The sequence below is a fragment of the Necator americanus genome, chromosome X (assembly GCF_031761385.1).
Source record: "Necator americanus strain Aroian chromosome X, whole genome shotgun sequence".
Classification (NCBI taxonomy): Eukaryota; Metazoa; Nematoda; class Chromadorea; order Rhabditida; family Ancylostomatidae; genus Necator; species Necator americanus.
In genome coordinates, this window is record NC_087376.1 from 18,127,990 (window position 1) to 18,155,599 (window position 27,610).

Below are 27,610 nucleotides of genomic sequence, written 5' to 3' on the forward strand. Positions count from 1 at the left end.
AGCAGCGTCTGCCCACGTTCCTGCTGTGCCAATCTCAGCTTCAGTGGGCTTATTGTCTTTATCAAATGCAAGGAAAAAGTGCGCTCCGTGTTCAGTTTGAGCGTCAGTTTCAATTACTCGAAAAAACAAGACTTGATGAAAGTAAAAAATCAGAGCCCAACTACCTTATGAATCGAGGAATTTTTCATCGCATAAAATACAATGTTTCTTTGATATCTCTTCTTTCCATAGCACTTTACGTTTGAAGAAAATCCTCAGGACTTATTCTTCAACTCAATATAACATGTCGATGGTTTCTGCCTCATTTCGAATAATTTTTCTTCTCATTTCTTATTACTACTCCTTACCAGATTTTACCAGTGGAAGGCGGTTGTATCACCAGTTGTTGTGGTCAACATATAACTTTAGTGAAGAGCTGGCGGACAAACAAGCCTAATAGAAAAATGAAGTGCGAAGACTAATTTGAGTTGCAAAAGAGTTTGTCTATATATCATCGTTATTTATATGGTATCTCATGCTCACACACATCTTCATCTACCCTACTGCAGATGTTTGGCAAGGATGTGATTAGTAAGAGCAGAACACGCCAGTTCCTTGGGAAGTTTCAATCCAGTGATTTCAAACCTCAAAGTGAACCACGTAGGCAACCTGGGAAGAATGTGAGTAATGAAGAACTAGATGCTGCAAAGAGATGGATGCATTTCAAACTACGCATCCATTAGCAGCAGTGTTTGAGATTACTACCTCATGATTATTCTTATCATTATCCTTCAATGAAAGTTTTTGCTTCTTCAGTGACAGACAGCCTCGCAAACAACAAAGTACTTGAGCAGCTCCATGATCGGATAGTTTCTAATGGTTGAATTGAAATTAACTTATGAATCTGAGCTACGCTGACTACAAATTGGCTCAAATTCATAAAGTTAGCTCAACTTAACCGTGAGAAAGTTTGCATATGCAAGTAAGACCACTGTTAACATCGTCCTACACGACATGCTCGGCCACACATTTCAAAGGTGAAGCTTCTGAAGTTCAACGAGTTAGGCTACGAGGCCCTGCCTGCCAACCATTTTCGTCGGACCTTTCACCAAACGACTACCATTTTTTCAAACATCTTTACAGCTGCCTAAGAGGTCTTCTAAAACCAAGGTGATGTTGAAAAAGACTTCCGGAAGTTCGTGAACTCTAAAAGCTCGGAATTTTATGCAGCGGGAATAAACAAACTTGTGTCTCGTTGGAAAAGATGAGTGGACGGTAATGGTTACCATTTCGATCGATAACAGTGATTTTGAGGCGAGATATAACGTTCAAAAGTGTTTAAAAGCACGCATTATTTTTGCACCAACCTAATATATGCTCCAGCACCACGATCCCGTAGCTCAACGGGCGCCGCACGGGAACGTATCGTTAAGATTAAGCTACAAAGCACTGCCAATATCAGATGTTGAACCGAAGTGTTTGGAGCCCACATCTGCGCAAATGACTTCTTACGAGATGTAGCAGAAGTCGAAAAAGTCAGGCAAATTACCTATTTTTTTAGAATGACTGCACCATTTATTCTATTTCAAGATGTAGATTTCCGACGTGTTTGAATGGTTGACGCTGTTGCTAACTCAATTGAACGACATGTTGAAAGTCCTAAGAAATTATGATGTTCCTTCTCCGTTTTGGCTTATGCAGGTATGATCGTGCGAGGACAAATTGGTTGCTTCCTGGTAATTCATCATTTATAATGTACCAGTCTGAGCGTCCGGTTAAAGTCGGACATCAGATTCTTGTAGTGTTCTTTCATCGGTTGATAAGAAATAACAGTACTGACTTTTTTGTAAAGTTATAATTGTTTTTTTCTATCAATGCTTTTTTTAAATTTCTTTCCTCAAAACATTAGACAAGATAAGAGATTTCATGATTTTCTTCCCTAACGCGTCAGTGCTATATTTGGAGGGCAATAAAAGTTAACTTTACATCTATGTTTCTCTGAAATCTCCACAATTTGGAAACCTTATTCGAAATATGAGTTTCCTCCGCTCTCAACTATTAGCACAGAATGATGTGCTAACATGAAATGACGTGAGTATCATCATCGTAATGATGAAGATAAAACTATACATCAGACCACGTAGACAAGTTGGCTAGTGTTGTACCGAAACGGCCGTTTGTATCTGTGTTTCCACTTTTTGAAGAAAGGATGTTAGCAGTATCAGGGAAATATGCTTGGAAAAAGATATGCAAATGAGTCATAGAAACCCATTCTACCGTTGGTTCTCCCGCGCACCAATCCGATGCAGTAGGACCCGTCTCATCCCACTCTATGACTTTCTGGCACCGGCGCACCATCCGTGGGACCCGTCTCCCTCTCTTTTTGGAATTTCGTGACTGAGACACACACAAACGCACACACGTGACAGAATAAGCTCGTTACTATATAGCATGATAGTTTGCAAGTTTGGAAGTGTACATTCACATAGAAGTTTATTTACCCTCACTAACGTATGACACAAACTAACTTGGCCTAGCAAATCCAACATACATAAAAACATATAACTGGACAATATTGGAAAGGTAGAGGGCTTGCCTATAAGGTGCATTGCTATGGTTCGGCCCACCACCCGTGCAGAGTTTTGCATCATTATGGAGTATTTTCGTGACACACACACACAAACACACACAAACGGACTAAGCGTGTTATTATATGGCATGATAGTTGAGTCAAAACGACATGAAGCACGGACAGTTGCACAAACGGCTGCGCTCGAAGCGGCGTGGTTGAGCGTAGTGGTCGAGATCGTGTAAGGATCCTTGCTACCGGCACTCTATCGCGCTGCTTCTAGCGCCGCCGCTTACGCAACTGCACCGTACCTCATGTCGTTTTGATCCCACTATGTCTCCGGTTGCATCTATTTATTGTCGATGTACTGCCTGCGAGCCGGCACTACGATCGCAATGCTTTCCTTTTCGTTTCCCAGAAATGTTTAATCGCTCAAGTTTTAGGTGCTAATACAATGCGTTCGTTGATTTTCCATGTCAATTTAGAGTGAGTTAGGATTTCCTTCTGGAACTATTGTATCACAATAGACACATTTTTCAAACCAATACTCCTGCTTCTCACTCTCCACGCCGTTCGCAAGAGAAGCAATTACAAATGTTTTCAGCCCATCGAGAGAAAACGAATAGAAAATGCCGGTGGTTTCATTTCTAAAGATGACGGAGCATATAGAGTTCAAGGAATATTGGCAGTGTCCGGGTGTGTTTCCCTACTCATGCTTTCCTTTAAGCATAAAGATGAAAACAGAAAGTTACTTTGAAGGGTCTTCAAAATAACCTTTCTTGGATTAGATGTGAACTAAATTGCTCGTCTTGATTGCTTCTCCCATATCCATCTTTTATCCCTAATGCCCTCTGGCGATGATGGTTGATAGATATTGTTGATTTCACAAATCCTGTGCACTGTCACTTTGCTGAACGTTGGTTCTTGTTTAGGTTTTTCACAATGGATCAATGAATGTTCACGTCATATCCATCAATCTATTTGCCCAATTCCTAGCGCAGACGGCAAAGTGTCCAAACTTTGTGGTCCTCCCTAAAGAATAACGCAAATCGAACAGTTACACAAAGCACATGCGTCGACTGGCCGTAATTTTAGAACCTACAATATGTTAGAGAACATTACTAAACTGAACCAAAAATCAAAACAATCTGAAAACACACCCATGTGCTTTAAGTGGTGTAAGCAAAACAAACGTGAAGAAAGTAGGAACTAAATTGATAGTCTTCAAAAAAGATCTATGTTCCAAAGATTTATGTTGCAAAATGTATCACAATTTTGATTTAAGACGATATGTGTTGAATGCAACATATTACTCCCCACGACACGCTAAATTCTATTTAAGTGCAGCATATCACGATTTCGACGTGGTGCGGTGCACATGGTGGAAGCATAGAGTTCGGGTAGTAGATTACGGAATTCAGCATAGTTCCGCTCTTCTTTCTCTAGTCGTCACAAAAAAAACGGCGAGGACAACGCCGGTTCCGCGTCCATGAGCAAGCGGTAGAAGATTAATGACGTCTCTTCACCAGTCTATTCATGTAAAACCAATGAATATTTTGGTGAAGGTACCGTGTACATAAAAATGAGTTCTAACGTATCTTGTGAAAATTAAAGCAGTTCCACTAAATTTCTTATGACGATTAGGGAATAATCAAGAGAACCACGCTGGATTCTTTTCTTTATGTTTACGTTTACACACAAATAAGCGAGCAGTGAACAACAAATCAATCAATGATGAATTCTCCACTGTTGTTTATAACTTATTCTCAGCGTTTAACATGCTGTTCAACACTTGCTGCTGTCGCTGTTGTTGTTGTTCAAAGCATGCGTGACCATGCGCGCAACTGTTGAACCTTTTCCATCGGGGTTGCGACGCATCTATTAAAGGTCGAAGTTGCCGTTGAAGTTTGAATCGCTTAAACCGATTTTGAGCCGTCCCAAGAACAACTGCTTCTTCATAATCCATTTTACAAATCTCTCAAACAGTTTATGTGGCTTTAGCATCTCGATTAAACGCCAAAGAAGTACAAGTTGTCAAAAACGCTTTTTTTTGTTTACCTGGCACGTTACTTCAATGACCTGAAAAAATATCAGTTTTTAAAATTAATAAACACACATTTTGTAGAGCCCATAATTCTCTATCAAATAACACAAAACTCATTGTTAATTTTTCCCACACAAAATTTGCATTTAAAAAAAACTTCAGGACTTATAAATCAATCCAGGAGAATGTTTTACCTTCCTTGTTGGAAGCGTAATGCTCCAAACTGCACTGGAAAAAGTTGATTCTTAGTTTACCTTTAACTAAAGGTAGACAAGGGCCTGTAGCTGAACCCTTCCTATTCAACTTTCGTGTCAATGACATCATGCAAAGAACAATTGAGAAGCGCCTGTTTATGACGTCTTAGCACTATCAATGCGTCCCTTGTTTGACTTCGAGTACGCCGACAACGTAGCAATATTCGTTTCAAGCAGCACGAAATTGCAGCATGTTGTGAACCTTGCATTTAATCTAACATCTAATCATTGAAACGAGATGTGGGTCTGCTCAAGATCCTCAACAGGAATCAGGATGGACAGAAAACCTATTCAACTCGCGGATGAGTGTTGTTATGTGGTCTGTATACTAGCAGCTAAAAGAGAGATATTTAGCAAAGATGAGCTTAAGCCAGTTCAGCATCTAACTCATTGACCAAGTGCGTGATCGATACCCAACGTCAGTGAAGTCAGTTTGCGAGTCTACCTATCCGCAATTCTGTCTGCAGTTCGCTCTATCATGATGTAGGGAACTGAGCCTCAGGGAGCACCGTCAGAGGTGATAGAGAAGCCTGATCGCAAGAAAAAAAGCTGCTTAGATGATTGTTAGACTACGTGAGTTTCGTAGATCATGGAACAGCGATGGATGGTTTGGATTTTTTGCGAGCTCTAGCCAAAGAACGAACACAGTTGGCTTGGATATGTTTGAGAACGACACAAACTGGCAATGATGTGGACAATAATAATTGGGGCGATAGAACTAGCCAATGCGGTCAAGTTCGAATCTTGCTCATCTCTGCAGTCCAATTGGAGCAAGTGAGAGTTTTGCAGCTGTTGCAGCGGCTTAAGGAACTGCAATCTTCATGTTGTTTTCACCCGACTAACGAACCACGTCAGGTCGCAACATCATCATCCGCTCATCAACATCACAACATCCGCTCATCGTGTCAGGTACGTGGAATAAAACGCGAAAACATAATGTTCAAAAAGTCGCTAAAAAAACCAGACTTCGTTCACTTGGCAACTTATCTACTCAAACGGGCCCATCTTCAATGATGACCTAGCATCTTCTCCTCCTCCCTCTTCTAGTCATCCAATACATTTGCAGCCTTCGCCAGTGAAACTAGCGGAGTCCTTGATACTTATCCAGGTGAACGGTCACCTGATTCATCCGCGCAGCAAACACATCACTCCATCTCGTTGGTTGCTTTTCTCAAAGGCATTTAGCATCTTGGGAGCTACTCCAACATTGGGGACTAGTGCTCTTACATTATTTAAGCCCATCTACCGTCTAGCCTAACTCCTCATAATGTGGCCGGACCATCACTGCCTTGCCTAGATGAATGATTGCCTCGGATTGCAAAGACGTGGTTGTTTTTAAGTCGGAACGGGGAAGACCGGCTAGGTCTTGTGTGCCCAGAAGTTCAGAAGACATTTCTCAAGGGTCCATGGGAGGTGAGTAGCCTCTTAGACGTGACAGCGGTGTCTGCCCACGTCTGTGCTCCGTAGCAGAACGTTGGAAGGATTGTCAAGTCGAACAGGTAGGCAAGAAGCTCTTGGTCCTTAAGTTGGTCCTTAGCTTCCGTGAAAGGTGTAAGTGCTTCCCACGCTGTTTTCCTCTTTCTATTCATTTCTTCTTTCAACTCCACTTTTCTGAAGTACACGTGTTATGACATTTACACAATTTGGGAGCCTTGACGTTGTATTCCTCCGTCCTCACTGTAGAAGTTCTTCATGAACTCTTCCTTCCGTTTTATTTTTCAATCCTCTTCTCTTCCCGCTTTGTTCAACTCTTTGGCCGTCTCTGCTTCATTGGTACTTCTCGAGAAGAAAACGATATCGTTCGAGAAACGAAAGCTTGAGAGGAATCTTCTATCAACACGCATGCCAATTTTTTCCCAAGCAAGTGATTTCATCATACACCTTAATGCAACTTCGAACAGCTTCTTAGTATGCCTTGTTGTATCCCATTTCCAAGTTGTATGGATATACATATCATGCAGTATAATAACGAGCTTAGTCTGTCACCTGTGTGTATGTATGTTTTTTCATCTGTGTGTATATGTGTATATGTGTGTGAAACGAAATTAAAGGGGGTTCCACCACAGTCGAATTGGTACGTCGACGCCAGATAGCAACAAAATGGGTGAGACGGGTCCACCAGCGCCGTAGAGCGGTAAAAGGGGGTGCGAAAGGTCCCACAGCGTCGAAATGGCGTGCCGGCGCAAAATAGTTGTAATATATGGTGCGATGGGCCAAACGGCGTGGAATTGTTGTCCCATAGTGCGGTATTATCACGCAGTAACTTTGTCTGCATGTCGCAAAAGGTAAATGGGACGTCACAACTGTTTCATACTCGTGACTACTGCGCCGGTTGCTTTTCACCTCTATGACTTCTCCGTGCGTCTGTTTCCTTGCACCTTTGCCTAAAGTTGGTAACATGCGTTCCTCAGAAAGTGAAAACACGAATGAAACGAGCTGCTCAAATAGTAGCCAACAGTTTACATGATCTGAGGAAGAACGTTATCTTTATCACTACGATGTGGCGTTCACGTCATTTTATGTTAAACATCATTCTGTGATAGCTGTTGGAAAAAACAGCAAACAAAGCCATACTTCAAATAATACTTTCAAATTGTGCCTCTATTATATTGGTATCGAAAGAGTGTTTAAAGCCGAAGTTTGAATATTCTCAAAATGTAGAACCGACGCGTTTATAAAGAAAACTATGGAATGTTTTCCCTAAATTTGTAGTAAAAAAAGAAAGAAGAAAACTTTGTAAAAAAACAAAATCTGATTTTTAGAAAATGTTTTTTTTGGTTACCTATTTTTGATTGATTGATAGGTGAAGGCGATCGAAGAGAACACAACAAAAAACCCTGAAGTCCGGCTTCAGCCGGGTTTTTTTTTGTTATAATATACGATATATACAATATATATAATATATAATATATGTAACATATAATCATGATATATAATAACGGGCTTATTCTGTCACGTGTGTATATATGTCTGTGTGTGTGTGTGTCAGTCACGAAATTCAAAATGAGGGGTGCGACGGGTCCACCGGCGTCGAGTTGGTGCCTCGACGCTAGAAAGCTATAAAACGGCGTACGACGGGTCCACCGGCGTCAGATTGGTCCACAAGCGCCAGATACCTATAGAAGGGGGTGCGACGGGTCCACCGGTGCCAGATACTTGTAAAAGCGGGTGCGATGGGTCCACCGGCGTCAGGTTGGTGCGCCGGCGCCAGATAGTTATAGATGCGGGTGCGACGGATCCACCGGCGCCAGGTACCTATAAAAGGAGGTGCGACGGGTCCACCTGCGCAAGATACCTATGGGAGCGGGTGCGACGGCTCCAATGGCGTCGAATTGGTGCACCAACACCAGATAGCTCTGGAATGGGTGTGATGGGTCCCACGATCGTGCGCAATAACTTTGTGCAGATGTCGCGAAAGGTAAATTAGACGTGGCAACCGTTCCATATTCATGTTCACCGCACGTGTTGCATTGCACCTTTATGAATCCTCCACGTATATATTTCCTTGCACGTTTGCCTCAACTTGGTGCCATGCCTTCTTCAAAAGTGGAAACACCCACACAAACAGCCGCTTAAATAGTACCCAACAGTTTACATGATCTGATGTGGAACTTATCTTTATCAGTACGATGATGCTGTTTACGTAATTTTACGTTAAAACATCAGGAAGAACACCCATACTTCGAGTAATGCTTTAGAATTGTGTCTATATTATACAGAAACCGAAGGAGTGTTTGAAGCTAAAATTCGAATATTCTCAAAATGTAGAGCTGACGCATTAGAAACAAGACTATGAAATCTTTTGCTTTCATTTATAGTAAAAGAAGAAACAAGAAAACGTTGCTAGGAAAAGAGAGTTCTGATTTGACAGGAAATGTCACTGCTATGAACTTCCATTGATCAGTGAAGGGAAGCAAAGCTAAAATCACAGAAAGTCTGAAGTCCGGCTTTAGCCGGACATTCAGACTGATATATATATATATATAAGATACATTATATATATAATATATATAATATATATAATATATTATATACAATATACCCGTCTTAACACCTGGCTAAAGTCGGACTTCAGACTTTCTGTGATGTTCCCCTCACTCCCCATCACTGATCAATGGAAATTAATAGGACTGGCATTTTCTGCAAAAAAACGCCTTCTTCTTTTTTTTTTTTGCAAATTTAGGCGAAAGATTCCATAGTTCTCTTTCTATTAGCGTTATTTTTACATTCAAAAAGTATTCAAACTTTAGCTTCAAACTCTCCTTCGGTACCCACATAATATAGACACAATTTGATAGCAGTAGCCAAAGGGTAATCCTCCTGCTTTACCCCCAACAGTTATCACAGAATGATGTTTTAACATGAAATGACGTGAGCGATATCATCGTACTGATAAAGATAACGTTCCACGTCAGATCATCCAAACTGTTCGCTACTGTTTAAGCAGCTGTTTGCATGGGTGTTTCCACTTTTTGAAAATGGGCCGGATTGGTGGACCGGCACCAGATAGCTATAAAATGGAACGCGAAGGGACCAACAGCGTCGGAATCGTGCGTCATAGTGCAGCGGTAACACTGTGTGCATGTCGCAAAAGGTAAATAGTACGTTGCAACCGTTTCACAGTGCGCACAGTGGCCACTGTGCGCGTTTCTTTTCACCTCTGTGACTTCTGCGCGTATCTATTTCCTTGCAGATCTGCTTCATCTTGGCACCGATTCTATAATTTTTCACCCCATTTTACTGCTTTACACCGCCGGCACACCGATCCGACGCCGTTGGACCACCCTCTTTTTCGAATTTCGTGACTGACACACACACGTGACAGAAATTCGAAAAAGGGGGTGCGACGGGTGCAACTGTGCCGAATTTGTGCGCCGGCGCTATAAAAGGAGGTGCGACGGATCCCACGGCGTCGGGTCCGTGCGCTATAGCTGTGAGGAACGACTATAACAATCCTTTTGAGGAATGTGGCTCAACATCGCCTAGATGCCCCTTTGTACTACTACGGAACTGCAGAGGAAGTAAACTCTGGATCGTAAGTGCCATGCACCTAAGGAAACCGCTGAGGACAACAACAAGGACGGCTTCTATGGTCAACTCAGTGCGCTGATGTCTACAATAGGAAAGAGTGTAAAATAGCAAAAGCAAAAATAACAGATCTGGAAGACGAAGAATGCAGAACGAAATTCCGCCAACGTGTATGTGTGTCTGTACATATTGTAGCATATCGGATTCTGTCAGATTCCTTCACAAACTCCATCTAGGACGCTGCAAGTGAAACGCTCCCAGTTTTATTGCCGTGGCAGAAGTTTGCATTTGCATCTGCGGAAACAAAATCCACGTGTAATTCTCGATGCGTCGCCCGCAGCACTGGCGATTTCAGCCGTGAAAAGCGTCTGAGAAGGAGGTTGCGTGGCCAGCTGCAAAAAGACCGGGAAAATGAAGGACAGCAAGAGCGAAGGAGTTTGAAAAGACGTGAGAGGACAAGAACCCGCAAAACGCCTATGCTTCACTAAAACAGTATAGCGGCAAAATGGAATGATGTTTTCCAGCCCTCAACACCGCCAATAGAGTGGCTGTCGGTGAAGCAACCCTTCCAATTTGGAGGCATCACTTCAAGACCTTGCTGAACAGACAAGCGCCGTCAGACCCTGAACTCGAGCACGTTGATATACCGACAGATGCGATTAACGAGGAACCATAGACCGAGTCGGAGGTTCTGGTTTGCATCCAAAAAAATGAGGAATGGAAAATGTAGCGGAGACGACCGAATTAGTGCAGAAATACGGAAATATCTTCATCCTTCTGCGGTTCTTGAGATGACGAAAATCATACGTTTAATATGGATTGACGGAGACACCTGACTCGTGGAGACACGCTTTCACAACTCTCCTACACGAGAAGTTATCCATGCTTGACCACAGGAACTATCGAGAAATCTCGATAGTTCCTGTGGTCAAGCATGGATATTGCTTCGCGTTATGTACAAGGTTTTGGAGCGGATTATCCTGGACCGAATTACTGAAAATCGCGAAGAAGCAACGCGCGACGGGCAACCCAGCTCTCGTCCTGGCCGATCTCCAATTGACCACGTTTTCATCGTTAGTGACCAAAATCTGGCAGCGGTATTCGAAATCAATGCAATTAGGCTTCAAAGCCGCCTTCGTTTCTCCTCATCGAGGCCGTCCTCTCTCTTTGTTCGTTCGTGTTCGCTAGCTTGATGGCATGAATCAAAGAACAACTGCTGTAGTTCGAGCACCAGGTGGATGTGCAACATCGTTTGGGGGTAACTGGTAACTGGAGTAAGACAAGTGGCAGTGGCAGGACTTTTCTGTTCAATTTCGCCATCGACGACGTTGCGACATGCGAAGAGCAGTATCACTTTCCTGCCGATATTATCCTAGTAGCATCAGGACGCCCCTTGATCGACCTCGAGTACGCTGTACATCTGCGCCCCGACAAATGCGTGCAGATGCGGGTTTCTTCAGGACCTCGGACGGGAATCAAGGTGGACGGACAACTGATCGAACTCTTCGATGCGTTCTCTTACCTTGGCTGTACGCTGAACAATGGCGGCTACGAGAAAGATGTTCAGCAAAGATGCGCTTAAGCCATTTTTGCATTTAACTATTCAACGAAATGCTTGTGGTCGACCCTTTCACCAACGAAGCTCGAGCTGCGAATCTTTCTACCCGCAGTTTTGATGTATTGGTCTGAGGTTTGGGCAGCACCATCTACGGAGAGGCTTGATTGGACGGAATGTAACCTGCTACGACGGCTGCTTGGCTGACTTTGGGCTAGGATATGTCACAATAGTCCTTAAATCGATGTGGTGTACCGCCGTATGATATGTGGACGATATCAACGTCTTGCATCACAACCGAAAGTGTGTACACAAAGTCGTTTCGTTTCTTTGGTCGTATACTGAGGAGACCAACAAATCCCTTTCTATCCTTTATTTTTTGCCGATTTTCTTCCGCAACTTTCACCAAAGTACCATGTTTAAAAATAAAAATTAAGTCTTAAAAAATTTGTTGTGATAATGATCAAGAGCTTAGGTTAAAAAGGACAAAGAATGGACCAAATGCGAAGGTTTGTCATACGTACAATCTTTCGTTTAGATTAGATCTCTGTTTTTTTCTTATGAGTATATATTTATTTTCTTCCAATATTTTCATCTTTCCCCCCACAACTGTTTACCGCCTCGTAGTGGCGTGGAGGTGACCCTGGGCGTCAAACTGCGATGCACAGCGGATGTTCGTCCTCCTTCAGGGTCTCCCAAGCAGAGAAGGAGTTCGACACATCCGATTCCAAGAAGTCGGAATCCGACATTCCGACTTCTCAGAATCGGAAGCCTAGCTAAGAGTAAACCACTGCTACGATTCACCACCGTCTTGGCAAAATGTCGCAAAGTGGTTCCTTGATCCATATAGGTTGGGCGACGACGTGTGGTGAAAGCTACGCTCGCCGTGGCAGGGTTGCTTAGTTTGGGAAAAAGTCTTTTTGCCACTCTAGCATATTCACTGCCCCAGTACTCTGCACACCGGGCCCTGCCGTCTCAGACGTCGGACGGCATCGCGACCGGTAAGAGGCGATCAAATCTCTGGTTGCTCAGGACGTCACTGATTCTGGACCAAGGCGACACACGCTCGACTCGCCATGGAGACTGTCTCAGACTGTGTACTTACAACGCGAGAACAGTTTCCACAGACGCTGATCTGCATGCCCTTCTCGGAGCTGCAGAGCGTATCAAATTCCACGTGATTGCTCTGCAGGAGACCAAGTGCAGAAGGAGCGACGTACGACATATGAATGACGGTACACTCGTCATTCGTAGAGAGAAGGTTCAGTCGCGAAATGTAGGCGGGGTTGGTTTTGTTGTGCATCCATATGTCGTCCATCTTGTCGATTCTCACGAGATCCTGTCACCTCGTCTGGCCATTCTTCGCCTCCGTCCTCTGCGCCAAAAACCCATCCGTATCATCAACTGCTACTCCCCAACATCAGCACCTGATGAATCCGAATTGGACGCGTTTTACGAGGAGCTGGAGGAAGTAATCTGCAACGAGAAATCCTTCTACAAATTCGTTGTCGAAGACTTCAACGCAAAAACTAGGAAAAGCCACAGGAGAGGAATACAGGATCGGAAGATTTGGACTAGGGGACCGGAATGAAAATGGCAATCGTCTGTTGTTGTCCGGGCTGTTGTCCGCCGCTCGCCTCTTTCATGAGAACTCTCTTTTCATGAAGAAAGATCATCGTCGGTGGACATGGGAATCGTCCAACGGCGCGACTTGTGCAGAGAACGACCACATGCTCACCAACCGGAGGTGGTGTCTACTTGATGTCTCAGTAGTACCATCTTTTTGTAGTGGTTCTGATCACCATCTCCTTCGTGCGAAAATACGACTTAGCCACACGATGGAAAAGAACATCTGCTATCAACAACGAAGGAGTAAAGAAGTCGTCTGCGACGACTGTATGCTCAAGGACTCCTTGTTTCAAGGTGACTTGCACATCGAGGAGGACCCAAACGTTGACTTCGAGATGCTGCTTAGAAGATTACGAGCCTGCGCCTCGAAACCGCGCATGACAAACTTAGATCGAATTTCGAAGAACACTAAGGAATTGTTGGAAAGAAGAAGGGCTTTGAAGCCTGATCCGAATGCATCGCATATTGCGCGGTTAGTAGCAAACACTAGCTACAGAAAAGCGTTGTAGGAGGATCTTTTGAAATACAGGCAGAAGAAGATCCTGGAAGCAGCACAAAGAAGAACGAATCTTAAAAAAGTGCCACAGAGATCTCCGCGAATGTAATGTTCCGCTAGCAGCCTTGCTTAGCGAACACGGGACTCGCATGTCTTCTTGTGGTGAGATGGAAATCATTACGAAGAGGTTCTACTCGAACCTTTTCCGTTCATTAACTCCTGTGTCGAGCCCGATCATCCCCATTGGTAAAGCTCCACCACTTCTTCCTTCGGAAGTACGAGTCGCTATCAAGAGCATGAAACCTGGCACAACCCCCGGACCTGATTTCATATCAGCAGAATTTCTTCGGGCTGGTGGTCATCCTCTCCATCTTACCAGCGCACGTGACATCCTACCTCCAGAAAGAAAGGATCCCAGACCATTGGAAGACCTTGCGATTCGTTCTTATTCATAAAAAAGGTGACCGAGAGGACCTTCAGAAATACCGTCCAATATACTTGCTGAGCTTCTTATACAAAGTATTCACCAAGATCATCCTCACGCGCATGTCTAGGACGCTGGATGAAGCTCAGCCTCAAGAACAAGCTGGATTCCGCCAAGGGTTCAGCTGCTTGGACCACATCCAGACCGCTTCGAGGGTCATAGGGGTTTGCCGGGAATACCGCCTGCCCCTTGTTCTAACCTTCGTCGACTATGAGAAAGCCTTGGACAGCGTAGAAACGAATGCAATACTGTCAGCACTGGTCGATCAAGGTGTGGACGCGTCGTATGTGAAGACATTAGCCAATTGCTACGATCGATGCACGACTAGGATACAGCTTTTCCACCGCTCTCTCACCATACCCATTGGAAAGGGTGTACGACAAGTCGATACTGTATTGCCGAAGCTGTTCACGGCTGCATTGCAATGGATAATGAAATCACTACCCTGGGGAGAAAGGGGCGTACCTGTTGATGGAAGGTTTCTCTCGAACCTTCGTTTAGCTGACGACATCGTTCTCTTTTTGAGCAGTACCAATGAAGCAGAAATGATGCTCAACGAATTGAACGAAGCAGGGAAGAGAATAAGACTGCGAATAAACAGAAAGAAGACACAGCTCATGAACAACGCCTACTGCGAGGACGGAGGAATACAACTTGAAGGCTCAGGATTAGGAGGAGGCGATTAAACAGATGGAAGACACAGTTCATGAAGAACGTTTACTGCGAGGACGGAGGAGTAAAACGTGAATCCTCTTATGTCATGGAAACGTCGTCATACGTATACCTTAGACGTTCTATGAACATGGAAAACGACTTGAGGGAGAACTCAATAGAAGAATGAGAGCGGCATGGGCAGCATTCGCAGCCGTCAGGAAAGCTACAGACCAAGTGATGGATCAGGATCTTCGCGCCCATCTGTTCGATTCGACAGTTCTTCCAGCGCTTTGTTATGCAGCGGAGACATGGGCAGACACTGCTGCCACATCTAAGAAGCTATTTACTGTCCACAGAGCCCTTGAGAGATGTCTTCTGAAGTTTAACTGGCGCGCACAACACCTAGCCGGTCTTCGCAGCTTCACGTTAAAAGGAAAATCCCGTCTTCGCGACCCAGCGGAATACGTATCGAAAGCAAAACACAGATGGGCCGGTCACATCGTGAGAAGAATCGACGATAGATGGACTAAAAGAACGCTAGAGTGGATCCAAAAAGATGCTAAACGCCCCCGAGGAAGACCGCCAACGAGATGGGGTGACGTGTTCGCTACACGGATGGACCAGCTGAGAGGTCTGCTGGATGCGGCTCAAGGACTCCGTTAACGTCAGTCACGAAACTTGAGAACATCTTCGATGACAATGGTGAGGGAACGAAACGAGTGGAAGAGATGCTGGGGCCCGCACGTTTAGTGAAGACGGGCCATCTAAGTATCTCAGTAAGTACTTTCATCTTTCTTGGCATTTGTACACACTTTCATTTCTTTGGTTATTTCTCATGTATGTGGATTATGTTTACTACTTAGTTCGGAGTGTGTATATACTTTCTGTTAAAAATCAGAAAGTTTTTGGTGCTTCGGTTTTCTGAATGTTGTTGCCTAAAAATTGTGTACACCAGAAATACAACAACCTTTCGCTTCTAACTCTTTTATTTTTGTAGTGTTTGATTTGAGATTTCGAACATTATCGTGTGTTTGTGCCAAGAAGTATTGAGCTTGGGTGGGACAAGTTCGGCTAATGTTTGGCCCCAGAAGGCAGCTTTAGAAGGGTCCCAAAGCGGTGACTCGCTGCGCGAGCGCTAGAAAACAGATAAATGTGCTGGGAAGGGTCCGACAGCGACAATTAGGTATCTCGGCGCTAAAAAAGTAGTAGGACGATTTCTAAAGCGTCAGATGGATGCGCCCACGTCGAAAAGTGGTGTAACGGAATCTACGACATCAGGTAAGCGTGCTAGGGTCAGAGAGCAGTGCGGAAGGCACGATGTCGAACGGGTGCGCGGGCGCCAGAAAGAAGAGTTGGAACGAGTTCCATACAAATTCCATCAAATTGATGTGCCTACCCGGAGAGAACAGTAGAATTAGATGGGACAGTTCCAATGACGTCAGAAGGAATTGGAAGTTGTCCCACTATCTCAGGTGGATGTGCCTGCACCAGAAAGTGGAGTGGTTTGGTAACGCAGCTCCTTCATCAGATGGGTGCATTAGTATTAAAATGTAGTAAGACGACTTTTACTATGTCGCGGTAGTGCGCCAACTTCAGAGAGCAGTGAAGTATTGTGAGCACCCTGCGTGACATTTCACTGGAATGTATTCCTCCATATATGTCCTATCCTCCACACGTTGCCCTCAATGCTTGGCAAATCACTTCTTTAGAAGTCAGATACATGCATGCAGACAGCCGCTTTAGTAGCGACTAGTTCTTTACGCGACCTCAGATAGGTTCTTTATCTTTACAAGTGTAATGATTACACTCACGTCATTTAATCTTATCACGCGATAAAAGAGTTCATGTTATAACAGTATAAGAGGAATTTAGATGCAAAATCAAGTCTGAATATTCTTGAAATGTACTACCGACACCTTTAGCAGAAAGACTGCAAAATCACTAAAAAAAAAATACTTGTATTTCTAAAAAGAGGGAGATGAACTGTTGTTAATAACAAAAAACACGTTTAATTATGTGGCTGGAATTTATGGAAAAGCTCCTGCTTTAAACCTTTATTGACCACTGAAAGCGGGCGAAGCGAGCACTACAAGAGGTCTGGAAGTCCTACGTTAGCCGGACGTCCTGAATGGTCATTCTGCAAGACCAACCACTCTATTACATATTACAAAGATCTTTGCTTCATAGTTTATACAAGTTGTTCAAGCCAAAAACGCTTCCCTGCTTATGTGAGAAGTTAAGTCAGATCGAAATCACTTGATCTTCATGTTGGGTTCCGTTGTCGAGCGTCTAATTGCTTTCGTTACGTGAAAGTCACTAGACGCTGCATGTTGGCAAGGCCGCAACGGCAAAAACGAGCGTCGTGCAACAAAGACGCTACGGACGCTTATCGACGGTAAGCAGCAGAGATAATTTAGCAGATTTCCTAGAGCTCATATGAGGTTTAGAATTACATTTCATTTGGTAGTGAGCAGTATTAACTACATAATCTACTTTACAGATCATTTGGAGACACATTCCTGAAACGTCTTGGAGTCCTCACCGTGCACCCAGACGTCCTTCGCGTAGATCTTGCTACCAATCCGCTTAAGTGAGTCTATTGTAGACCATTTATTTTTCGTATCGTAAGTATGTATGGCAATTCTTCAGAGACTGTTGAGCTTGTGGAGGATTTTGTCGTGACACAAATCTGCAGAATGCGCTTTAGTGGATACAAAAGAGATAAGCTGGAAAATGCATCCAATAGAAGTATATGGTCCTAGCCTCACGACGCTACTACAACTGAAAGTGATTGCGAAAGAAAAAAGAGCTGAACTACTCTTCTATGAAGAGTATTTTTATTTCATAGTCAAGCCCCATTGGAATCAATTTCGGCCAACTTTACCTGAATTTTAACTGTATTGTTTGCCCGCTTGTTAGGCTGAAATAACAGTCATCTTGAAGAAGCTCTTAGAGCCTTTTTGTAGCTTTTTTCAAACGCAATACGAGAACTTCCATGCGACAGACCAACAGATACGTTTGATTTGCTCCGTCCTAGCGAGTAATGGCTAACTTTCTATCCAGCACGAGATCGCAGAGCGACATGAAAATTATTTGAGCTGCAAAAAATGTGCGGCACCTTTCCACGTTCTTTGCCGTGGAGAGATGGCGATAACCCATCATTGCCGCTTTCTTTCACCATATACCCGCTCACCCGCGCACATTTATACTTTTACACTTCTATAGATCAAAATGTTCGTGGTGTCACAACACTGGGTTTGGACAGAGCGCCTTGCCATCTTGAAGGTAGCACATCACGAAATTGCCGGTGTTGCGACCTCTCCACGAGTAGAAATGAGTAAGAGTGTAGTTTATGACCATGAGCGTCATCACTCTCAATTCTGCTTAGTAGTCCATTAAAAAGGTTCAAGAAAAAGAATCAGTTGTGCCTCCTAACCCTTACGCTTCAACTTGTTATGCGATAGAATGTTAGCAGTTCCCTTATCGTCTATCGTCTCTAATATCCTTGATCCAACTAATCTAAATCAGCAGAAGCTCCGCACCCTTCACGACCGCAGACGCGTTGCGGGGGATATCGTTTTAATACCTACAACAAGCTATATCATTGGTGGCACCGGTGCTACGAGGGCTGTTCATACGCCTTTTTCCCTTTTGCTACAATGGTTGTTCACATGGTTTTTACTAGTGGGATCATCGTATTATCATCTCATCATCGTCAATTTCGTATGCCAAGCTACCTTTAATATCTCTACAGCGGGGAACGAAATGCGACGGACAAAACACAACATTGAATGTGCCTCATCTCCATTCTTTGGTTACTGTAGTCTGCTAATCTGAAACTGTGGGCTCATAATGTCTAAACAATAACGATTACTCCAGTATTCACACAAACATGTAACGGAGTAGTTTTATATGCTAACCATCATTATGTATTCCAGGGCTGGTGTGGTGCAGTCAGATAGAGGTCCGTTGTAGTCACACGGTCGATTGTTCGAAACCACCTTGGTGCAAACCAAGCCTCTCATCCTTCCGCGTTGATAAATTGGTACCAAACTTGTCTGGGAGGATGAAAACACTGGCTTGACCATCGTCTGTCCCCGCAAGTCATTGTAGGCGAACATGCGTTCCAAAACCTCAACGATTACGAGCTGCAGTAAAATGTGTTGGCGCATACCAAGTGGATAGATACGCCAGTGACTTTATACTTTTTTTATATGTATATATGTTGTATATTGTATATACTATTGTATATTATGTACTCTTGATTTCTGTAACGCACTTCCTTCTTGAGTGGTACTGTCTGCATGCTGCGAATACTGGATCTGTTTTTAGTTTTTTTTTTTTCAAAATGTAACTAAAGGTGGAGTAGCCGTCAAAGAGGGAAATAAAACTAATTTTACATGATGATCACGAAACTGTCGCTGTTTCTGCGTTCTAATATTCACTTAAAGGCATCACTTCACGAATCTGGGGTGGTACGGATTTCCAGTGGCAAAAGACTACGGCGTCGCAGATTGCAGAAAGGGGTGGGATCCCACTTAATTCTTCCTAACCGCCGTAAAAATCGGCCCGGAAGATGCGGCGCGTGGACAAGGGTGGCGCGCTCCAATAGAACTCGACCTCCCTTAACGCTCGAACTTCTATTGGAGCGCGCCACCCTTGTGCACGCGCCGGATATTCCGACCCGTTTTCATGGCGATTAGGAAGAGGTGAGCGGTATCTCACCCGTTTCTGGCATCAACGACCTGTTTAGTCTTTGGAAATCGGGAATCCATACCACCCAAGATTCGTGGTGTGATGCCTTTAGGTTGCACTATATGTTTCGTGCTGTAAATAGTTTGAAATTTATGAAAACCTCTCTTTGCTATAGGATGCGACAGTCAAACGGCGCTTTTTTGTAGGTAATAAAAAAGACATAGCAAAACATTTATTTTCTTCATTTAATGCAACGAATGTTAAGAGCACGAATGAAAATTATTTGTGCACGTGAGGTAGGGTGGTTCAAGGGTGTTGAACCCGATGAAAGTGACGAGTGGTTCGGAGAATAATGTTTATCGAATTGAAGTGAAACACATACCAAATTGCCGGCTATTACATATATACAAAAGCAACAACCCGGGTACAGGCGTACCGCCTCCCTGTCATATGATCCGACTAGGAGGGATACAAGTACATAAACATAATAAATTGTTATATTGTATAGTCTGAATGTGTCGAATTCATTTTAAAGAAGGTTGGGTTTTCTCGAATATCACGTTAAGTAGGTGGCGGTCATTTTATACAAATAGTTCTCGTAGAAGCTCTCGTTGATCGTCTTAGTGCTACCTATGTTCTATGTGTTGCTACATGTGTTGCCTGCCTTATTACCAATGCGGTCTTCATCCGCAATTGTAAGTCCTGTAGTTCTGCGGAGCAAGTCTTTGGCTCGGGATATTCCTGTAAACAATAATTATAACGGCTAATATATCGATTGAGAAGGCCATTGAGTATCTTGGTTCCCACGAATAGGGCTGTTCGGAAGGAGATATTTCAGTAAGATAGTTGACACCTTGATTTTGTGGTCAATTATTCCCTCTTGGCCCAAACTGAAATGGTTTTCTTTTAGCAGTTTTCTAACAGAGACTTCGCTTTTCATTTCATTTCATCCAGCTATGAGATATTCGATATGGTATGTATGATACTTAACAGCGCTTTTCGACACTGTATGTAATTTTACAAAACTGCACTCGTTGCAAAGGAGCCAAATTCAAGATCATTCCAACAACCTGTCTGAAGCTACTCTTTTTTTGGAAAGATTTTAAAACCTTCTTGTTGTCAGCAATGTAAGCAACACAGTCTCTTTAGGCGTTACAGACTCACATTTCCCTCACAGCAAATCCGCGACCTCAACTAGCACATAATTGTGGGGCTAGACAATACCCATATGGCAGAAGTTTTTGTGACAGTTGTTCGCTTCCCACTTGGTTCCCAGACTGTTTTTGGCAGCTGTCGGGATGACAAACGCTGGTCCACCAGTGCATCGCATTTCTCATCGAACATGTCTACAAAGTAGCAATTTACTATATAGTCGGGTCAAAACGACATTAAGCACGTTGCAGTTGCATAGGCGGTTGCACTCGAAGGACACCATGGCGAAAGCGGTTGGAATTGAGGCGGGAACTGCAGAGGTGATAGCAAGGGTCCCCTCCACATAATAACCGCTACGTTCCACCGCGCCTCTTCGAGCGCAGCAGTTTACGCAACTTCGCAGAGCATCATTTCGTTTTAAATCTATTATCCATCCATAACATATGATCAAGGTCTGGATTAGCCGCACCCAATACAATACAAGTGTCTCCTGTGTTCTGACGCGCTTTTCGAGTACTACTTTGCATTTTGGTGTTTAAACCTTGGATCCTCCTTGGAGCGATGAAGCTCAGAAAGATACCGGTCCTTCTCCACTCTCCTATAGTAGTTTCTGAACAGGATTACTTAGCAATGTTTTTTTCCAATTACTTCTGTCATTTGTTTAGCTCTTAAAGTAACGACCACCGAAAACAACCATGAGGAGTCCCTACGGGGCGCGATTCTAGATGGTGGTTACAACAAGTGTATGATAAAGTGATAAAGTGGTGGAAAGCCGCTACTATTGGGCGAACTTTTTAGAATGATTTGTGGGGGCGAGCCGATGTGTAATGTTTCTGCTTTCATCCACACAGGGAAGCCTGTTTATTGTTTATCGACCTCGTTGAGATGAAAGGTTTGGTTGGCACTAGTACGGTATCGAACCATTGACCAGTCTCACTAACTGCGCTATACCTGCCTAAAAAAAAGAAAGGAGGAAGTGTTTCCATGTGCAGATCATTAACATGGTACCATTTCTTCATCTATTATGAGGCTTACAGTCTTGACAAAAGTGTTGTATCGGGGTAACGCACCACGTCCTCGGTGAAAGCGTGTGCTCGCCCCGCTCTAAAGACCGCTTGGAGCAATTAGGAATTCCTACGAAGCGATGTTTTGGAGAAATGTACTGAGATCAAAAGAAACTATCGGACTAGCGGGAAAAGGTTTCTGCCTTCTTTTCGTTCTTTTCCTTCTTTCGCCATGGTGTCGTTTCGAGCGCAACCGCTTATGCAACTGCAACGTGCTTAATGTCGTTTTGACCCGACTATATAGTAATTTGCTACTTCGTAGACATTTTCGATGAGAAATGCGATGCACTGGTGGACCAGCGTTTGTCATCCCGACAGCTGCCAAAAACAGTCTGGGAACCAAGTGGGAAGCGAACAACTGTCACAAAAACTTCTGCCATATGGGTATTGTCTAGCCCCACAATTATGTGCTAGTTGAGGTTGCAGATTTCCAGTGAGGGAAAGTGTGTGTGTGTAAAGCCCAAAGAAACTGTTGCTCACATTGCTGAAAACAAGAAGGTTTTAAAATCTTTCCAAAAAAAGAGTAGCTTCAGACAGGTTGTTGGAATGATCTTGAATTTGGCTCCTTTGCAACGAGTGCAGTTTTGTAAATTTACATACAGTGTCGAAAAACGCTGACACAAGACGTGCTTGGCGAATGCCTGCACTGAGCACCCCTTTACAATCTGCGGAAAACATCCAGGACTTTTCGCTTCGTAATGTTTTCCTTTTTCGTTTGATAACATATGATTACGTAACATGGCAACAAGACACAGTCTCAACAGGCTCCTTTTCCCTTTGTTACCCTTTTGTTCCGAGGTGGCCTCTGAAATCCTCGTTGTGGGGTTGTTAGCGGTACTAGTGTTGCTTCGAGAAGTGCGCTGGGGGCAATGAAAGAACGATGCCAACGAAGCACACTTGACTCTGCAAAGTTGCACCGTTCAGTGTGCGTCTCTGTTACGGAGACACCTCTAAGACAACGGACCGCATCATGAGGCTGAGAAGATTTTGACATGAAAGTATTTGGAGGTAAAACAACATAAATATACAGATGGATATTACACGACACTGTATACGAGGAGGAATGAGCAGCTCTCTTTGCAATATCGGCGGTGTCTCACTTGTCTCACTTGTGCACAGCTCTTAGAAGAGAATAGTTGTAACGACACAAAATCACAGTTGTCACAAAATCGCCATACCAACAGAATAGCACTTGGAAACTCTTCATGCAGATGATGATATGACGTTCTTAGGAAAAATGTTATAATGAAGCCTATCTGTTAAGCATGTTCTAGCCAGCATTTCTGATTTGTTTTTATGATTACGAAGACTTTTATGATTTTATGATTTTTTTGATTATGAAGACCCGCTATTTTAGAACTTTGCTTGAACTGTAAACACATCGGTGCATACGATCAGAAATATTATAAATATCAAAACGAAATAAAACAAAACGAATATCAAAGATAAAAATCAAAACGTATTGTAATACGACAACGCAGCACGTTCTCGCCGAAGGTGTGCACTGAGCTCTTTCTATAGTACACCGAAGACTCACAGGACCTCTTTTTTTTCTCTATTGAAGTCCATTCGTATTAGTTCTATCATCTGTTTTGCTTCAAGGATGCCACTAAGATTTAAGTAGAAAGGGAGTGAGATTTCTGTTTTTCTTTTTTTTTTGCTCTATTGCCCTTTTTTGCGTACGATCTTTATCTTTGTTGGTCCTAATACGGAAAATACCCTCTTCTACTGGTTTGGAAGTTTCACCTGGTTCCAGCGTCTCTTCAAAGGCTTCAGATTGCAAGGATTAGATTTTGACCCTTTTTTAGCGCAACTGTACATAGTTAGCCTTTTTCTAGGGCGAATTTTGGAATTTTATTACAACTACGATTGGAAAAAAAGCCAATGTTGCACGAAGAAGTGGGACGTTAGCCCAATAGTACATTATTACACGAAAAGAAGTAAAATACAAAAAAAAAGTCGAAAGAAAGAGTTTTGAGGAGTTTGCCGCATACCGTAGTGGTAACTATGTGCACGCTGCGGATTGCCATCGTCCTATTATCCATAACAAGTTCGGAGGGACCCTTTCTTGTGCCTTTTCTGGATTACTAGGTGGAATGAGCTCATACAGGTAAACTACACCTCTACCTCTACCAATTCGTGAAGAGATCCGAACATCGTCAATTTTGTTATACGCTGCCTTTAGAGAAAGAAAGAATCATCAAGAGATTGAGTGCTGGCGGGTTCGAAAATTAACCAAACAAAATGTTCCGTATTACGAATCACATCACAGAAAATATATGTTCTGCAACGATTATACAACCCTGTATAAGTCCTCTCAAACTCATTTATGCTCATCTTCTGCACTGCTTCTTCGACATCTGCGGAATAATAGACACCTGGTTTCATGTCGTTCACTCCTTTTTTGACATCGCTTTATGTTCGTTGGACGAAACATCGCAACTTTCTTGTCCTTGCAACTGTTGTGGTCAACATATGACGCTGCAGATCCTCTCACGATCATCTTAAACAACACAAGACGTGAGTAAGGCATGAGTGCCCATCAACGGGAATTTATTTATTCACCTTGTCTCTGTGTGACATGTGGTGTTCTTGCTAACCAACGCACATTTCCCGTTGTGAATGTTATTGCTGTTCGACTCTGTATCACGCAGACGTTAATTTTTCTGTAGCTCATTGGAAAAAGCAGAATTCAAATTTACACTGCGTTTTTCAGTCCTTCGAAATATTTTTAAAACATAGCTTGGTAATGGAACATGCTACAAATCGCTTCGAAAACTCCTAATTAGCAGTATAAATCGCTTCTGTGCTCCGTGAACCTTGGCACATCAAAAAAGTGGAACTGGTAGAATAGCAGGGAGAGAAAGGGGAAGGAGGAGATGGGAGGGAAGAAGAAGATGGAGATCGATTGAGTATTACTTAGTTTTCGACTACTTTACCATTAATTTAATAACATACATTCTTCAATCCATTTAATAACATTGAATTGCCAGAGATGCTCAGATTGTGCGAGCATTGGTAGGCTCGGAAGATAGTTAATAACTCGGAGAAGAGGGGCGATCAAAAGTATTATGTAAGTGTTTTGTAGAAGTCAGTTTTTCGCAGATTTATCGGGACCTTCCAATTTTTTTTGTAACTTACTTGGGAAAAATTGGAAGCTTCACTTTTTTATTTTTTCCATCTATAAAATATTTTGAAAGAAGCTGACCATTTGAAAAGGAGATGAAGTTTTTGTCGTTCCTGCCGTTTCATCTAGAGAAGAGTCGCATCAACTCGCACGATCGTGTAGAATTAGAACCTGTGCGCAGAGTCAAGCGTGCTTTGAGATTTTCCCAACGGAAAATCTCAAAGCAAGGGGGGATTGGGGAGTGGACAGGATCGTAAGAGGGTGAGGAAGTACAAAGGGATCGTAAGAGGAAAGGGAAGAGTAGGAAACAAATGAAGATATCAACGAGGAAAGAAGGGCAGGGTAGTCGCTGAATTCGGTTCAAAAAAATGTTATAGAGGAGGATTTTTGGACCAGAATTCAGTTTTACTTCTATAACATTCCTTTCCGTCCTCTGAAAAGTTAGTTGAGAGAAACTTGAAAAATTTACAACAACTCTCAACTTCTCCTCAAGTATCTTTCAAAAGAACTAAAAGATTTTTAGGAAAGGTAATTGAACTTTTTGCACTACGAGCCTTTCTCTATAAAATGCACCTTTACATCTCTTTCTGTGTTATTTTGGCACCAATGTTTATTTCAACCTAGCAAAATTCAATTGGTCCAGTAACCATTTCCAATCAGGCTCAGTGTTAACCTTTAAAATCACCTCGAAATCGTGCCTACATGCTGTAAATAATGCTGAAAATGAGATTTTAAAGAAACTTTTGGTAACGCATTCTTCTCGGCATTTTTTTTTTCGCTTTACAAGATAAGCATTCCGGTAGTGCTAGGATTATTTACCGTGCATAATCACTGTCAAAGAGTAAAACAGTGTTTAACTCATATCAAGCGTGCATTCAACAATAAAATCTCTTTTGACAGTGATTACAGATGTACAGAGGTTCGATGCCAAGGGGAGTCCTGACTTTTGCAAAACGAGTGCGCATCGTTAGGTACCCGCAGCCTCCGCGACAATCTATCCTTCCTAGGGGAAGCGACTAGCAACGGCTATCGTTAATTGCTCTGCGCAGCAGTTAGTAGCGTCAGCAGAGCATTGCGCTGCGTTCGCCTTCGCCCCGCCCATCACATCGTCCATCTTCGGCCTTCATCGTCTAACGAGGTGCAAAACATGCCTCGCAGGAGCACGTTATCTCTGATATTGCTTCTGCACAGAGTATCGATCGCTTACGTGTAGAGATACATCGAACGATTGCGCACGAAATCCCAGAAATAGAAAATAGTAGTGTTTTATTTATGTAAAACAAACAAATCGAAACTTTTACAAACTACTGCAGTATCTTACATGTATTAAATAGTCTGTATGAAAACAAAATTGAAATTAATAGAATTGAGACAATAAATTGAATCTTTTAGAAGTCTGCTCCATCATTTAATTGCAATACAAATACGGCACATGATTACAGTGACGTGATGATGGATGGGCGTGGCTTAGTGATCACAGGTGGACTAAGGTATACCTGCTCTGGCCTACCGACAGCCTCTTTTGCAGGCACTTATTCCGCTGCAGATGATCGGCTTCCTACTGATCATCTGTAAAGTACCTAACGACCGCCCCCCCCCCCCTTGCAAAACGGAAGAAAAAAGTGCTGATAATGGTGCTGGACACGTTCTAAAAGTATCTCCACCTCTTTCCTACCACTTAAACACAAGTTTACTCTTTGGCAGTAAGTATGGACGGTGAATAGCCGTATCCTTATCGGAATCTTGATTCTTGCAGAACAGAAAAAGTTCTGATAAGAATACTTTACGGACAGTTTCTCTAAAATTTCGTTGTCATAGCATCGCTTTAGCGTCAACTTCATGTCGGAACAGTGGAAGTTCAATCTTGCTTAAATCTTTGGATGACTTATTAACTTGTCGATAATTTTTTATATGGAAAACAACGGAAAACTGTTGACGTTCTTTTGTTAGGCTGGCGCTCCGGCTTCGTCGCCTCCGTCGGTTTCTGACTGGTTCTGCAGGAGGATCATTGCGAGATCTGAGAGGTCATATGCGGGCCCTAATTAGCACTAGCACGAGTATTAGCGGAGTAATTCTATCATACAACATTTAACCAACATCATGGCGACGCAGCTGCTGATAAAAGGGCAGCGATTTCTCATGTTTGTTCGGTTGGGCTTTTTGCGAAATGGTAACATGTTGTAGATGAGGCATTCTGGGAAATAGGCTTAAAATGTACTTTTATTTCTCAGTTGCCAATGGAGTGAACCACGTCGAAACATCAGCCGCAATAAAAAAAAACCTCAAAGGTTTTCCGATGCCTACCATATAATAATTTATCGACTGTTTGATAAGTCATGCAAAAGTTCAAACAAGATCGGTCTTTCATGGTTGATCAAACCTTTCGATGGCAAAGCGTTAACGTTAAACATAGTTAACAGTTTTGACCTTCGCTCCACATAAGTTCCTGACAAGTTGTAAAGATTAAAGGAAATTCGAATCACGTCCTTTTCAAACATAGACAACTTCAAATAGGATGAGAAAAAGTGTTAAAATTATATAATGACTACTTCCAAAACATAACTAACTGAATCGAGTCTGGAACGAATTATTCCGGAAAAAGCGATTGGCTCAAACGATCTGGCTGCGAACTGTAGTAATTACGGCGTTGGAGTCCTTTAAACTATCTAGGTAAGGAAATTTCTAAACCTAGACGCGGAAGGAAAGAAATGTCTGTAGACTGGTTGCTAAGCACAGCGACACTTGTGTCGAAGATGTGACGAACCCCTAATTTTCCATATTTCTCTAATTCGCTCTCACCAATATACATTGTCTTCGGTAGTAAGTAGAGAGAATAAAAGTGAGCAGGATGGACCGTATAGCAGCGATGGAGATGAAGAG

General features: G+C 43.0%; 6 protein-coding genes across 8 annotated transcripts; all 6 read left to right on the forward strand.

Moving 5' to 3' along the window:
- Positions 1-9,324: 9,324 nt before the first annotated feature.
- RB195_023952 (uncharacterized protein) lies at positions 9,325-10,550 on the forward strand (the record flags this gene model as incomplete). The annotated part of the gene is made up of 4 exons (XM_064211573.1): positions 9,325-9,440; positions 9,810-9,881; positions 10,230-10,321; positions 10,399-10,550. The coding sequence occupies 4 exons, from the start codon at positions 9,325-9,327 to the stop codon at positions 10,548-10,550; spliced, it is 432 nt and encodes a 143-aa protein (XP_064067454.1).
- Positions 10,551-10,827: 277 nt separating this feature from the next.
- On the forward strand, positions 10,828-13,020 carry RB195_023953 (uncharacterized protein; the record flags this gene model as incomplete). Of its 2 annotated transcripts, XM_064211575.1 has the most annotated exons (3): positions 10,828-10,971; positions 11,097-11,435; positions 12,280-13,020. In XM_064211575.1, 3 exons carry the CDS (start codon positions 10,828-10,830, stop codon positions 13,018-13,020), a joined length of 1,224 nt encoding a protein of 407 aa, XP_064067455.1. The 2 variants fall into 2 exon arrangements, with proteins under 2 accessions (XP_064067455.1, XP_064067456.1); XM_064211574.1 differs by lacking the exon at positions 11,097-11,435 and having other exon boundaries at positions 10,828-10,947.
- Positions 13,021-13,090: 70 nt separating this feature from the next.
- RB195_023954 (uncharacterized protein) lies at positions 13,091-14,009 on the forward strand (the record flags this gene model as incomplete). Of its 2 annotated transcripts, XM_064211577.1 has the most annotated exons (2): positions 13,268-13,530; positions 13,646-14,009. In XM_064211577.1, 2 exons carry the CDS (start codon positions 13,268-13,270, stop codon positions 14,007-14,009), a joined length of 627 nt encoding a protein of 208 aa, XP_064067458.1. The 2 variants fall into 2 exon arrangements, with proteins under 2 accessions (XP_064067457.1, XP_064067458.1); XM_064211576.1 differs by lacking the exon at positions 13,646-14,009 and having other exon boundaries at positions 13,091-13,567.
- Positions 13,722-14,009, forward strand: RB195_023955 (uncharacterized protein; the record flags this gene model as incomplete). Its single annotated transcript, XM_064211578.1, has 1 exon — positions 13,722-14,009. The coding sequence occupies one exon, from the start codon at positions 13,722-13,724 to the stop codon at positions 14,007-14,009; it is 288 nt and encodes a 95-aa protein (XP_064067459.1).
- Positions 14,010-14,100: 91 nt separating this feature from the next.
- Positions 14,101-14,724, forward strand: RB195_023956 (uncharacterized protein; the record flags this gene model as incomplete). Its single annotated transcript, XM_064211579.1, has 1 exon — positions 14,101-14,724. One exon carries the CDS (start codon positions 14,101-14,103, stop codon positions 14,722-14,724), a length of 624 nt encoding a protein of 207 aa, XP_064067460.1.
- A 151-nt stretch (positions 14,725-14,875) lies between these two features.
- RB195_023957 (uncharacterized protein) lies at positions 14,876-15,355 on the forward strand (the record flags this gene model as incomplete). The annotated part of the gene is made up of 1 exon (XM_064211580.1): positions 14,876-15,355. The coding sequence occupies one exon, from the start codon at positions 14,876-14,878 to the stop codon at positions 15,353-15,355; it is 480 nt and encodes a 159-aa protein (XP_064067461.1).
- Positions 15,356-27,610: the final 12,255 nt, after the last annotated feature.